General features: G+C 34.4%; 1 protein-coding gene across 2 annotated transcripts in view; it reads left to right on the forward strand.

The window, feature by feature from the left end:
• LOC129754342 (E3 ubiquitin-protein ligase HECW2) overlaps positions 1-16,151 on the forward strand; it is a 165,848-nt gene that overhangs the window by 91,710 nt on the left and 57,987 nt on the right. Inside the window, exon 1 of one of the 2 annotated variants that reach the window (XM_055750356.1) lies at positions 11,313-11,795. The exons of the other annotated variant lie outside the window; for it this stretch is intronic. Within the exon in view, the coding sequence (XP_055606331.1) occupies positions 11,755-11,795 (41 nt within the window). The 5' untranslated portion in view covers positions 11,313-11,754. Of the gene's footprint in view, positions 1-11,312; positions 11,796-16,151 lie in introns of those variants that run through there. 2 annotated transcript variants of the gene reach the window in all.

Genomic DNA, 16,151 nt, shown 5'->3' on the forward strand with positions numbered 1-16,151 from the left:
CAAATAGGTTAGGTATTAGAGATTATTTTTTATGAGAAAAACAGTTGGTTTACTATCTTTAAGTTTATACTGAAACAATTTTTTTTAACTTATAAACTGTGAACATGTGTTCTCAGAACGTTCCACGGCAAGCGAAACTAGCATTTGTATCGGGTATTTTTTTATTCAATGCACTACATCGAAATTCACGTGTAGTAGCTGCTAACAAGCGCCCCAATAATGCAATCATGCAATGGTAAACATGGGAAACCACCCAACTTTCATCAGTTTCGACGTTCAAGATGATGATGCATCGTGTCGTGTTGTGGGTGTGTTGTCGCCCTCCGATGCGAAAAATTCAATCGGTTGGGACGACCGAAATTACATTGCATGTTACAACTATTTAATTGAAAGCTGTCTGTACCTACTGTATTCAAGTGCGTCAGTCCTAGCTAAGTTGTTCCTTTTCTTCGCTCCGGGAGAGGGGAATTTTCTATCCATTCGCTGTTAAAAGCATTCATTACGAATTAAATCATATCGAAGGGGAACGATGATGAAGTTCCATAGTTCGGTAGCAACGTTTCCAGAATGTTTATAAGGTAGTTGTTGATGTTAACCTAATATTGTAGAGATAAAACTAGAAAGAGATTTTTTTTATTGTTGCTAATAACTGTAGATCAAAAGGTTGATTTTAGCAAACATTCATGAATAAAACAAGACCACTTACCCTTATCATAAAACTTCGCTTTTGAAACAGGAAAGCTGCAGCGGAGTTGACGAATGAACCATGAATGTTAACATAATGTACGACTTCCGGTTCGGGTTCTTTATTAATAGAAGCGCAAAATAACGAATAAAAAATAAATAGATGCACTTAATGGACGCCTCAAGCGCAGTGAAAAGTCGATCACACGTTCTATCTTTTATGCAAATCGCGCGAAATGTAAAAAAAATGCATAATACAATCGTCGCATTGAATTCAGTAAGCGTTCTGTTTTGATAAAACGGACCTGGAACGGATGTATTGTATGATAATTTTTTTTGTATGAAAATAGAAAATCGTTTCCCAGGTTTAAATTTAACAAGACCAGAAACATGTGGAATAACTTAGGACAAAATTTTCCTAATTTCATTTTCAATGCAAAATTTTCTAAATTGCTTAAATGAATGCTTCTACTGCCTTTTGCCAAATCGTTTTAAACTGCAAATATTCATCCCATTTCAGTCGAATGCCCTAGTCATGAAATCGATTAAATTCGGTCGCTAAGCCCCGCGGATTGGCACTTTACGGTCATAAAACTCAATCGAGCATTATTCGCGTTCGCTTGCGCTAATCTTTCGCACCTCATCGATCACCTGGCCTCTCTGGGTAGATTAATGGTTTCGGGGATTAAATTCCAGGTACTTTCCAACCATATTTAGGTAAAATATTGACTTCCAGGTGGCAATTTAGGCAATGTACCCGGATAAGAAATACTTTTGCATGCACAAAATTTGAATTATAAAAAGTCCGTGTTTTTTTTTCTTTTAAAGTGACACTATTTGTTTTGACCTCTCATGTCAAGAGATAGAAAACTTTACAAGCATTCGACAAATATTTTCCTCTCCAGAAAGAGAAGAAAAAAATGTGCTGAATACAGCAGCAAACTAATTGACATTTTGTCAGAGAGCAAACAAACGCCTCAAACGCCAAAAAGCAAACCTTTTCGTTGCGTTGGTTGGTCTCGTTATCGAAATAGCACTCTGCCTTGGGCGGGTTTGTCGAACGGCTTTCGTGTGGAATATCGCTAAAGTCATAATTTTTGGCAAACATAATTACCATAAACAGAGGGAAAATAAAACGAATTCGCCGCAGTCCAAAATGCAGAAGCCAGTAGCCACATCACAGTTTGCACGTACCGTAATCCGGGGTAATATTGATCAATTTTTTCAATATTTTTCGATTATTTTTCCTATTAAGGACAATATGACATGTTTCATATTTTTAAAACCAGTACTGGACTCCTATGAACGTAAAACATGGTTGCAGAAATTTATTTAACTACATTAAATTTGATTTAAAAATCGATTTCGTCGCGGTTTAGGAATTGATGCTTTGGGGTTACATTGATCAGTCTCCATTTTGACGGTTTTAACGAGTTTTATTCATCATGAAGGATATAAAACACCTTCATAATTGTTTACAAATTCTAATTTAACAATTTCACCTTGCTTTTTAACGTTTTCTCTTAAAAACATTTACAATCGAAAAAAAACCATAATGCTGCATACATCTAGGGGCAAAAATTATAATCATTGCTAAATAGTTTTAGTTTCAAAATACAAATGAAATTTTACCTTCACACATTCCCTTCAGCTCTCCCACTATTTCCATTTCCATTTTTTCTTCAAAGTTAACCATTAGGATAGGTTTCCTTTCCATTTGTCCAATAAGGGCTTACTCTTGGAAAATGTCCATCCTTTTTAAATATCCAAAATTTATCATTAAATTACTATAAAAATAACACTATAACTGTACATATACAAAGATTAAAAGTAGTTCTTTCATATTAAGCAACCCGTTTGCTTCTAAATACTTTTTGGTACCATCTGGAGAGTTGTTTGTTGGCGAGCCTTGGAAAAAATAGATATTTTAGAATATAGAAATTAAATTTTTACTAACAGAAAACAAATTCGAATACAAACAAAATTTTGTTTATTTGATACTCAAATAATAGGCTTTCAAACGTAGAAAACAGTTTTCAAAAATTCAAACTATAGAGAAAGTTATTGATGATAATGTGGAAAAAATCACTGATGTTCAAAGTTACCCCGCTGATCAAAGTTACCCCGTTTTACGGTACTCACTTTCCTAGAGTTATTTAGCGTATATTGGGGTAATACAATCAGAAGCTGTGACCGGAAGGCAAATTCACTTGCTCGTTTATGGTGGACTTTTTAGTTTTTATTCCTGGTAATCGAGAAGCTCGCTTCGAAAATATTTCTCGAGTTTATTCTGTTCAACCAGACTGAGCTGCTGCTGGTATAAAACGGTTACAATTTTGTATACTGAGTAATCCCAAATTTGTTTGACATTTCCAGAAATAAATGTTACTCTGAGGTTTTCGAATACTTACTGTTTGAATGTAAACTTTCAAAGCATCCAACCAACTCGAGTTCATCACAGATCAATGTGATCGCTTTTTTTTTGAAGAAGCGAATAGAAAGATTTAATCCCATTTTCTTGATCTTGCTTATCATTTTTTGGAAAATTTATGGTTTCTTAACACCTGTTTTACCAAGTTATAATTCTTGAAAAGTAAGGATGGTGTGGGATCCCGGAGATAAGGAGAATATTCGAAAAATGCAACATTTTGTTTTGTGAATAACTTTTGAACGCATGGATGTAAATTGATAAAATTTTCAGTGAAGTTACGTAGTAATTTAATGTGTTAAAGTACGATAGCGTCCAATACTCAAATTCTTCGACAAAATTTTTTGGGTAGGATCGAGAAAAACCCAGAAAAGTGTCAACGGGATACTCAAAAACAGCGTAAAATCAACTACTCGACCAAAATTAACTATGATAAATTGTTTAAGGAGCCCTAGAGGACCCAATAATGAGCTAAAATTTGAATGAAAATGAAAATTATTGATTTCATGAAGTAAGGGGAATGTGAGAGGTTTTTTCAAGCTCTATCCGAAAATATGAATAGAGGAAGTGATAAAAAAAGTCAAATTTTCTGACTGGTTCGTCTAGCTCACTTTTAGCTAACTAATAGGCCTGACTACAATAAACAAAATAAGGTGGTCAAATCGTGCGCAAAATATTTGGACTACTAATGGGGCGAATTTTGAAAAATTTTGTACGCAAAACGAACTCTTTAGGACCTGGCAAGTTACCAACCAGAAAGTTTTCGTTGCCTGTATTCTCCGGAGATAAACAAGGAGAAAAAATTGAAAAATGTCATGACTAGTACTTGAGGAGGCTAACGATCTGTGGAAACTGCAAATCACGCAGTGATTCATAACGATTGACACAATGAATGGCTAAAAATGCCTCCAAATGCGACGGTCTTCTCTGGAAAGCATCCGAATAGGTCCCACAAAGTTTATACCCTATTAAAGTTGGATCTGGAATCGAGCCATTACGCAAAAACTGTGGTGAAAGAAAGTCAAAGTGTTGCTTTCATGCCGAAGGAGGACAATCGTCTAAATTTGTAATAACTTCGACAAAATTCAAAATTTTGAGTTATTTTGAAGGTCAAGCTTTAGAAAACAGCATACGTAATCAAAAAAGCCTTGATTTGAAAAAAGTTGGTTCAAATAATTCATTATCGATGGCGCACGGGTTGCCCAATAATTAAAGTCGAAATCTCAAAAACCATTTAACAGAACGTCACAAAAATTTTGCATATGTAAACATTAGATTAAAAGGTATTTTCCCTGAAAACTTCATCATGTTTCATTCATGCATTCAAAAGTTATTCACAAAATAAAGTGCTGCATTTTTTCGACTACACTCCTTAAATCAGAAGCATTTTGGTAAAAGGAAGAAATCTTGATTATGATTGTTTACCCTCTAACATAGCTTTGCCAGATTGCCCGGTTTTATCCGGCTTTTTCCGAATATTTAATGAAAAATGTGGCAACAGTCCGGCTCGGCCCTGTTGCCTGGATTTCATTGAAATATGCCCGGATTTTTTCAGAATTTGTTCATTTCATTTGACAAATCAAACAAAAAAAATCGAATTTTGTTTTTATATTTTTTTTTCAATTTTTCCTCAAAACCGCAATGTTTTGAGCAAGTTTTTCAAAAATAATCGTGCAAGGTTGTTTTTGGAAAAAAAAATTGATTTTTATTTTCATCAAAACTCATCGATAGATTTTAAACCGTATTTTGGGCTTCCAAAGAAACCTTGATCATTTTTATAAAACTTACTCAAAAAATTGAGTTTGGGAGGTGTTTGTTGTTTTTTTTGTTTAATTTGCCAAATAAAGTCAATAAATCCGGGCCAAATCCGGACCAAATCCGGCATTTTCAATGAAATCCGGGCAACCGGGCTGGGCCGGACTGTTCTCAAATTTAGTATTAAATATACGGGCAATATGGCAACCTTATTATAGATCCATTGAATAATGTATGCAAAAAATATTCTTTTTTATTAAAAGGTTGCTTTCAAAAAAAATTACACTAGTTTACAAAATTTAAAAAAAATCGTGAACTTGATTAACTGACCAACATTTTTAATGTGAAATCGGGCACTGAATCCGAAAATGAAATTCAAAAAAATCTCAGTAGAACCGTTTTTGAGTTATGCTCCAAATATGAAATTTCGAAAAAATTAAAAAAGTTCTTGTACTTAGATTAAAATATCTCGGACGGCATAACAGTAATTTGAAATCCCTCTTTTGCATATTGAAGGTAAATAAGTTTTCTATCGATCATCTGGACACTGTTTTTGCGTTTGACCAACAGTATTGTTGATATTAGTGACTTTATGAGAAAAAAAATTATTAAAAACGCATTCTTTTAGAGAAAATTTTGTTTCAACGAAAGTTTTAAACTCGATGGTAGCATTTAAAAAATCTGATTTTATTCTGCGCTTAAATGTCAATTTAAAACAAAGATTTCAAGGGGTTATTTATCAAAATCGGTTGGAAATTGAAGAAGTTATGGCTACTTTACCATAACTGAAATTTTTGGAGTTTTTAATAATTTAACGAACCGCAATATACTTATCATAGTATAGGAAGAATGAAACATGGTAAATCTCACTCGCTCCTAGTCAAAATTATTTATAAGCTTACCAGAAGGTCACATGCCAAGTTTCAGGAAGATCTGACCATAGGGAGGGGTTGCTTAAGTCCCAAACGTGAATAAAATTTTGAGGTATTTTGCCCGGAAGGAACGAAAAATTCTGGTTTTTCATCAATAACTTTTTTCATCACTAGCTGATTGTTTTTTATGGTTGATTTCATTAAATCCTAAGTTGAGACAAATATTTCACCCGAAGACTGTAACTCGATTGGATTTGAAACAGAAAAGTTATTGCGGTTCAAAGGCCGCAAATTTTGTCCAACACGCAATGAGTACTTTTTACGCATTGCGTTTTATACGACAATTTTCGACCAAAATACAATCTTTGAACCGGAATAACTTTTCTGTTTCAAATCCAATCGAGTTACAGTCTTCGGGTGAAATATTTGTCTCAACTTAAGCTTTAAGAAAATCAACCATAAAAAAACAATTAGCTAAAGATGAAAAAAGTTATTGATGAAAAACCAAAATTTTTCGTTCCTTCCGGGCAAAATACCTCAAAATTTTATTCACGTTTGGGACTTAAGCAACCCCTCCCTATGGTCAGATCTTCCTGAAACTTGGCATGTGACCTTCTGGTAAGCTTATAAATAATTTTGACTTGGAGCGAGTGAGATTTATCATGTTTCATTCTTCCTATACTATGATAAGTATACTGCGGTTCGTTAAATTATTAAAAACTCCAAAAATTTCAGTTATGGTAAAGTAGCCATAACTTCTTCAATTTCCAACCGATATTGATAAATAACCCCTTGAAATCTTTAATTTAAATTGACATTAAGGCGCAGAATTTTTTAAATGCTACCATCGAGTCTAAAACTTTCGTTGAAACAAACGTTTTGCTGGACGCGCAGCTTGTTGTCCTAGAAATTCAGGAATGATTTTACGTTTATAATTTTCATATTTTTGTGAAATCTCACAGCGTAAATTGTTGCACCTCACTAGAATGTAGATTAAATTGCCTTTTCAATGGATATAGTTTTGATTGCAACGGCGAGAAAGCACTGAAAATCCGGGTACAACCTGACGGCGGACCACAAAAACAGATAAAATTTCAATTAGTGAAAAAATCGCGCAAAGTAGTCAACTTTGAAAAATTTCAGTAAATTCAATTTTTGTTGCATCGCAAATCTTAAGACAGCAAAATGTTAGAGTTTCAATAAAGTTTGTAGTCATATTTTTTAAACACTCTACCATTGCTCAAACAGTATTTACTAGCAATCGAATGAAAAGTAGGTTTTTCAGACCACTTTTTTGAACTTTTTGTGACCATTTCATTAAAAAAAAATTTAAAAAATATTTCTTTGTTCCATGATGTAGACATTAACTTCAGCTTTCATATGCATAAGACAAATATTTTTTTGGACGTGTAATATATGAACTACAGCAGTTTTCCTGAGGCATGTTTTTTCGGATTTTTTTTCTTTCATGCTGAATAACGAGAAAACTATAAGCTTTAGCTATATATAATGATCTAAACATATTTTACTGACATTACAAGGTTTCTATTGATATAAGTTTTATATGAAGTTAATTATAATTCAAACGACTTAAATGGATTTTACTTTTGGAGTGTCAAAATGACACTCTAAGTCGGAAAAGGGAGTTTTTTTGTCCAGGCTTCCAGGGTTCTTCCATAAATAAAGTAAAGATGCAAAATTAAAGAACTTTTGAATTCATTTAGGGTCCCCGAAGAAATTTTTGTTTTTTGAAGCTTCTGAAAAAAGTTACAAGCATTCAAACTTGAAATAGTGTCAAAATGACACTCTAATGCGGATGAGGGTTAAAATATAACAAAATTCAAATCGCAAAGCTTCATATAACTTTTAAATGAGATTTCAAATTCTGAGCCATATGAAAAAAAGTATTTTTTATACAAAAACACATTTGAAATATATAACTGAGTTGTTAAAAAAGAAAAATTTCAAAAGTGGTGCTTTTTCGAAAAAAAAAAAGTTGGAGAGGTTGTAGTCATGCTACAACCGTGAGGTGAGCGTAGAATTACGATAACTCTCTATGGTAAACTTATTTCTGTATTGATTACATAAACAAAAAGATTGCAGTATAATGAAATGCTTAGAACTAATGTCAAAATGACATCATCATTGCATGTCATTTCAAACTGTGATGGCAGCAAGCTTGAATGTCATTTCAAAATGTCACGAAAACATGTCCTTTCAAAATTTCATGACATGTTCTGTCAAAATTTCATGACATGTTATGTCAAATTGTCTTGGCAAAATGTCATGTCAAATTTCAATGTCATGTCTACATTTAATGTCATGTCGACATGCAATGCCATGTCAAAATTGTATGTCATCATATCATGTCAACATGTCATTTAAACTTGGCATGTCATGTGAAGATCTCATGAAGATGTGAAGATATCATGCCAACATCTCATATCAAAATGTTATGTCAAAATGTCATGTCAAAATATCATGTCAAAATGTCATGTGAAAATGTCATGTGAAAATGTCATGTCAAAATGTCATGTCAAAATGTCATGTCAAAATGTCATGTCATGTCAAAATGTCATGTCAAAATGTCATGTCAAAATGTCATGTCAAAATGTCATGTCATGTCAAAATGTCATGTCATGTCAAAATGTCATGTCATGTCAAAATGTCATGTCATGTCAAAATGTCATGTCAAAATGTCATGTCAAAATGTCATGTCAAAATGTCATGTCAAAATGTCATGCCAAAGTGTCATGTCAAAATGTCATGTCAAAATGTCATGTCAAAATGTCATGCCAACATGTCATTAACTCCGCTGGTTATCTTTGATATGCCTACGCTGCTAGTCGCTAGCACCGCTAAATCGTCATGTCTGCTGCTGAACCATCCTTCTGCTTCGCTGGCTTCCACTAAACTAACTGTAAAACGATATCTGCGTTGGATTACCACTGGTGGGTTGTTTTTATACTTTTCGTATACATGAAAAATCAAAACTCATCAAGAGGCGGGGCATCCGTGTTTTCTTTCTTTTTCTCTTTTTTTGTTTTGGCTTGGTGATGACGTCATAATCCTTTAGATAGGATGTCTTTGAAAGAGGCGTTTTTCGTGATGCGAGATTCGATCGCAAATTTCAATTTGCCCCCCTATAGTGTTGCCGTAAGACGTAATTCTACGTCAAAATTCATTCCTGTTGCGTAACAAGATCTTTTCATAAATTGCTCATATCCCTGTAGCTGTATGCGCAAAAAAACCCAATGCAGCATGCATAGTCGGTGCTCAGACTAGCTGAAATTGTTCAATTTTTGTCGATGAAACTTACAAAAACTATTATTCTTCCTTAAAAAATACTACCCAACACGAGTTGTGCTTAAATCTTCAAATTGTAGAGCGAAGAATTTTAATTTGCTGCAATACTTGTCAACGGTAGGGGAGAGTGGGGATACTTGAAGCTGTAGATGATCTAGAAGCATTATCGTGAGAGTAAAAAAATTGCGAATTTTTTGAAGTTAGGGAAGACTTGATCCTCTGTTAAAGAAGACTTGATGTTTTATTCAGGAAGCCCTAATCCTAGTATAAAATCAAACAAAACCCCAAGATAAAATGTTATTTGACTATTTTGGTCATGTTTGTTCTCATTTCACAATTTCTAGCTGACAGAAGAAGAAAATTCTAAAACTTTGTCTCAACGCTAAAGACATTGCATACTTAAAGGCGCTATTTTTTTTTTATAATTAATAGAAAATTAATTATTTTAGCCCTTTTCTTCAGACAATTATTGGATAAATATTAGTTTTTGGATAAATCTTAGTAATCTCGTAATCAGCAATGAAAACGATCAATTCAGAAGAAAAATATGCCGTTTTTAACGTCTAGGGATCAATTATTCCCATCATCTACATTTTAGAAAACATTTTCTGAAAAAAGTTGGGAGTTTTCGATTGCTTTGAAAATATGGCATTATGAAGTTCATATAATGCTCGTATGATTGATATATTGGAACAAATATTTTGGTTAAAATTTTACCATGTAAGGAACATTTTAAAGTGATGAAAAAAGATCTTCAAGTTACATTTTGTAAAAAATTTCAAACAAAGTTCAATTACTCAAACAATTATTTTGTTATTTTTTTTTAAACTGCAAGCATTGTTATTTTGCTCTTTTTGGCACATTTTTCTAGAACATTTGATCTTTGTATGACATTCCAGTTTCGAGATATAGCTAAGGAATCAAGTATCCCCAGGGATCAAGTATCCTCATTCTCCCCTATACAAAAATTTCAAAAATAAATTTGGTTAAAAAAAAAAATTATCGTGCCTCATTCATGCATCAACTTTGAACCAATCCAGGAAGCGTATGAATCAGGAATATCGTCAAACGGGGCATCATGAAACAGCAGGGTTGGATGCATCATTTGTTTACCACAAAACTAATTCAATTTTTTTTTTCAATATATTGTTATAAACTTATCATTCAATGATAAAAAAAATTATGAAGACAAATCTTCTTATATCGTGAGATAGTTTTTAAATTTTTTTTATTCCCATAGAAAATTTCAAAAATTGAGCAATAAATGCACAAATTTTAACAATGCATCAAAGTGCAAGTCAAAGATTTCCCTTCAAAATTTCAGTCATCCAAACATTAGTTGTATTGATTTTAGTTAGAAGAATTTTCATGAACCTTTTTTACCCCTTAATGTATGCAGCACCTTTTTGGTTTTCCTTTGGAAACATTTTTGACAGAAAAATGTAAAATTTAATTCGAACAAAACCAAAATTTACTGCAATTGATGCTTCATGCGTTATAACATCACAAATATATCAAAAATGAATTTTCGAACGTTTTCATTTGATTTTTCATTAAAAACAAAGAATTTTGCAACCTACCCCTTTTTCTAATTAGGGTGAAAATCGCATTAACAATAACTGGTAAAACTAATAACAAATCAACCTTTATACTTTTGATGTGCAAGCAGTATGGTTATCTGTGGACGTTAAGCATTCAGAAACCAATGAAGTTGAATAGTGTTGCATGATGCCCCAGTTGAAAAAATTCACCTAGAACTTGTACATATTCAAAATTCCAAACTGGTTCTGTAAATGAATCTTAAAGCCTGAAATCTGAAACATTTGTCATGAATCTTTGAATTAAAAAATCCCTCTTCTAAGTCTGCCTGATATAACACTTCACCATGGACGTTTGCCTAAAAAGACTAGTCATTGTTTTGTTGGTTGAAAAAGAATTAAATAATTCTGAAAAAAAGATTAGAAATATTTATAAATTGATGAAATTCTCTGAAAACTGTGAATTCTGATGCGCTTCTTCAGCACCTTCTCCCGGTTCATAGTGCTAACCTTATAATCTACGCTGTTTGAACTTGGGAAACATCCCCTTCACATAAATACCACCTCAACTTGCCCCCACATTCCCCCCTAAAAATTGTGCAAAAGACTTTGAAAGCCACGATAAGAGACGACTGTAAAATGTCGACCACCGACCGCTGCCTGCTGGCACGCGGCTCGCTGTAATTTGTGCCAAAAATTAACATAAATTAGTTTACCACCTACAGGCTCGCTAGAATGAGGTTATGCTTCCATTTTTAACGGTGTTAGCTGTTCGCTGTTAGTATTTTTTTTGTTGAAGAATAGAAGAAAAAACGGAGCAACGGAAAAGCTCCCCGGAAAGCTGCTGTGAAACTCAAGTGATACGTATTTCGTTTGCTGAAAGCTAAAGTTGAAACCTGAAGTAAGTTGTTCACAAGAAAAAAAAAATTCCAAAAGTGAGTAAAAATTGTGTGAACCAGAAGTAGCGGGAAAAAAGTTCGCTTAAATTCATCCATCCACCAGAGGTGGGTGATTGAAACCTGTGATAGCTGAAGGAGGATAGTTTGTAGAATGTATAAGCAATTGACGCCGAATTTGCTGGGAGAGTCATCACCACTGTTAATGCGCAACATCTGCGTCAGTGCTGCCACCTTTGGCCAAATCCGGAGGCTTGGAAGTCCCGAGCATCGACATGGGGGTCATCACGAAAACGCTCTCGATTGTGTTTTCTATGTAAGTAATGTTGAAAATTTATTCAAATGCGTTAAAAACAAGAGAAAATGTATTCAATTTAGAATATATTTTTAATGCATCATTAAATACCCAAAATTTGATTTCAGTGAGATTTGAATTTGTTTAAGTTATTCATCAAAGTCCAAAGCTGTTCACACATTCTGAAAAAAATTCCCAGCGCGCTTGCGCTTTGTAGGAGTGAAAGCCTCTTGGAGTTTTTCCCCTTGGAATAAACAATCTGTAGACTTTTATCACATCGTTCCGAAGTCGTTCTCCATGAGCTAGGCAGAGAGATGCAATTAATCTGCATTCTATCATACGATCATCATAATCATCATCGCATTCACTCTCAACCTCAACAGCTTTGAACATCGTTCGAGGTGCCAGTTAGATGTTTTACAACCGCACACGGTTGATAGAAATTCTAATCTTACTTTAGCTTACAATCTTGCTATTGCCGTCAATGTTCGCACAAATAGCATATCAGTGTTAACATTCAAATTTAATTCGACTCATCTCTCTCACTCTCCCTTAGTAAACTATCGCCAATCTGACATTCTGACTGGGAATGATGAAGCTTACTGGTTTAGCATACAATTGACATGTTATCCAATGATGAATCACTCAATGCGATGAATCTGCTTAATCGGTTTCATAATTATTGGGTTGTTTTTTGCTTCTTCTTTCTCTAGAATATTTTATCGGGGTGCGATATCGGAGAAAAGTTAGTGGCCACAAAAAAAATTGCAACTGTATTAGGCGCAACCTTATTATCTCATTGAATTACGATTATGGAAGCAACTTCCACCCATATTCATCATCAGATTTGCTTATTGTCACGATTCGTGAGACGATTAAATTTGGTAATCATAACAACGACGATATGACATTTCTGCATGACTCTCGGTCTCCTGTTTTGGGTTCTGCCGAAATTTAAACCAGACTACAATAAACTGGTCCATTATCGTTCGGGCACCCAAAGCTGGAACTGCTGGTGGATATTCGTCTGGCATTTTAATTCTATTTAATTGTTTTTGGGAGCGCGTTGCTAAGTTTCTGCAACAGTAATGTGCCGACTTAAATTAATAACTGTAATGAACTCATTTGTTTGCATTGTGGATAGCACTACAACCAAATTTTAACACATTTTATATTCCTTTTCCAATATTAATGCAATAGATCAGGGGATTTTTTTTTTATTATCTGACAATTTGCGTCGGGGGTCTTTCTCCAAAATTTAAAATTTTGTTCGTTTCAGCACCATAACAAAACATGTGTAGTTGCAGATATCAAAGACTTTTATTTTTCGAGGTAGATAACGTTTAAAGGGTGATACGGTCAAAATTTGGTCAATATCAACCTGAAGTATTTCTATCAATTTGGCATTTAAAAACCCGAACACCCCTCATTTTGAAGGTGTGTGTGTGTAGAATGTTGCTCCTATTTTGATTTTGGAATTCACTCTTCAGTTGTCAAAATGCCGTCCAAGGAAGAAGAGCAGCGTATCAAAATTTTGCTCGCGCATCGCAAAAATCCGAGTTACTCGCACGCAAAGCTGGCTAAATCGCTAAAAGTTGCCAAATTAACCGTTACAAATGTAATTAAAGTGTTCGGGGAACGTTTGTCGACAGCCAGGAAGTCTGGATCGGGGGGTGGGAAACGAAAGCCGGAAGCCGCTGAGACGACAAAGAGAGTTGCCTGTAGTTTCAAGCGAAACCCTAACCGTTCTCTCCGAGATGCCGCAAATAAGCTGGTTGTATCGTCTTCAACCGTGCATCGAGCCAAAAAACGAGCCGGACTATCGACTTACAAGAAGGTAGTAACTCCAAATCGCGATGATAAACAAAAAACGACGGCCAAAGCGCAACCCCGGAGGCTGTACACGACGATGCTGACGAAGTTTGACTGCGTGGTAATGGACGACGAAACCTACGTCAAAGCCGACTACAAGCAGCTTCCGGGATAGGAGTTTTATACGGCAAAAGGAAGGGGAAAGGTAGCAGATATTTTCAAGCACATGAAACTGAAAGAAATATCTGGTTTGGCAAGCCATCTGTACCTGTGGCTTGAAAAGCAGCATTTTCATAGCTTCCGGGACTGTCAACCAAGAAATTTACGTGAAATAGTTTTTGAATAAACGTATGCTGCCTTTCCTGAAGAAACACGGTTGTTGCGTACTGTTTTGGCCGGATTTGGCATCTTGCCATTAAGGTAAAAAGGCCATGGAGTGGTACGCCGCCAACAACGTGCAGGTGGTTCCCAAGGACAAGAACCCTCCCAACACGCCAGAACTCCGCCCAATTGAGAAATACTGAGCTATTGTCAAGCGGAACCTAAAGAAGACTAAAAAAACTGCTAAGGACGAGCAGCAGTTCAAGGCAAACTGGCTTTCTGCGGCGAAGAAGGTGGACAAGGTGGCTGTACAAAATCTGATGACAGGGGTTGAGCGTTAGGCCCGGCAATTCGGATTTGGAAAAGCGGAAGCCTAACTGAATATTTTTCCTGAATTTGATACTAATTAAACTTGAAAAAGATATTTAATTTGATTTTTAAATAAACGATTTCACCGATTTACACGCGTTTTCCCTTGACCAAATTTTGACCGTATCACCCTTTAAGTTTATTTGAAAAAAAAATTACCCTCTTTTCAAATGTTCATAACTTTGTCAATTTTCAACGTAGAATATAAAATAGCACATCAAATAGCACGCATTGAAATTTTACCAGCTATCCAAATAAAATATTAACTAAAAATTATATATTATATAAAATTATATATATTGATTCTTGGTTCAAAATAAAGTAAATGTGTTAAAAACAACGTCCAAAAGTACCGTCTGCATCACCAAAATGTTTGAAACATATTTCAATTTATAGTCCTATTAATTTCACAACTTTCATCTGAAGACACCAAATCGGGCCAAAAACTCCTTAAAGAGTTATGAAAGAAACAGTGACAATAAATCTCTTTTTTACGGCAAAAACTAACAATTTTCAAACAACTGCACTCACATATAGGGAGTTCTTCTCTTATCGTACGCATGTGCACCGGGGGATAAAAATCTGCAAAAAATACCATTTTATAGTCGAATTAGTTTAACAACTTTCACCTGAAGACACCAAAATGAACCAATCACTTCTTCAAGAGTTATGGAAAAATAAGGTATGATTAATTTTGTGCATTCAACTATAAATATACAGTGTTCCGAAAATCAATCAATACAAATACTCAGGATGCTTTTCCTGTTGGAAACATTCTGATTGTATAATGGGAAAGCGCCTCTCGCAACTGCTTCGCCTGGCTGGTATGCAATCTCGATCAGCGCTCCAATCAGCTATGCAAACCGAGTCGCATCATTCAGAATCATCGGTTTAGCAAACATCGCATATCGGAAACGAGTGAGATACAAACTGATCCATTCTGAATGTAGCTCACTCAGTATCTGCCTGAATTATATGAAATTCAAAATTATTTTTGGCACGACGAGAAAAATCAAACAGTTGTGCGGAACACCATAAATTCTCATTTTAACGTGACGGACGACAGTTTAATAAGAGAACTTGCAAAAATTGAAAAACACGGCGAAAGTGAACATATATCCCCCACAAACACAACTACAATTTGATTTTGATCATACTGATGTTAAAAAACGTTATAACAACAAATAAATTGATTAATTTGCTATGTTTCAAATCAAACAAAATACCCCTATGATCGGTTTCATGTATCACTCACTCACTACCTGATCCATTCACTCCTGATCGAAGACCAACATGATTCGCCATATGCATTGCGCATTGGTGAGATTCCAATTTGATGATGGTGCTGCACTGTTTTGACAGCAAGCATCGTGCGAGGTAATCTGTATTTTAGCGATGAATTCAACTATCGATGATCGGGTAGGTCCAGTAGCAATCAATAACGAAACCCGACCGCTGTACGTTCAGGTGCGAAGTGCAATCAGAAACATTCATTGAAAATGAGTGATTTTCGGAACACTGAATATAATAGATTCAACTATAATGCACGATTGATGTCATATATCAACTATAATGATATGATTGATTTAATAATAATTATGATAAATTCAACTATAATAATATAATTGACTTAATTATAAATATGATAGATTCAATTATAATAATATGATTGATTTAATTATAAATATGATAGTTTCAATTTTATTTCTATGATTGGTTCACTGAGGTCAACTATAAATATTGTACATTTAATTTCTGTTTATATTGGAAGTTATCATATCTGAAACAATTTTTCGGAATAATTTTATGGCTACGTTTTATTTTCTTTTAATTTATTATTTCAGCATTTTGCATCTAATTCGTTTTAACCGCCAT

This window comes from Uranotaenia lowii, chromosome 1, assembly GCF_029784155.1.
Source record: "Uranotaenia lowii strain MFRU-FL chromosome 1, ASM2978415v1, whole genome shotgun sequence".
NCBI lineage: Eukaryota > Metazoa > Arthropoda > Insecta > Diptera > Culicidae > Uranotaenia > Uranotaenia lowii.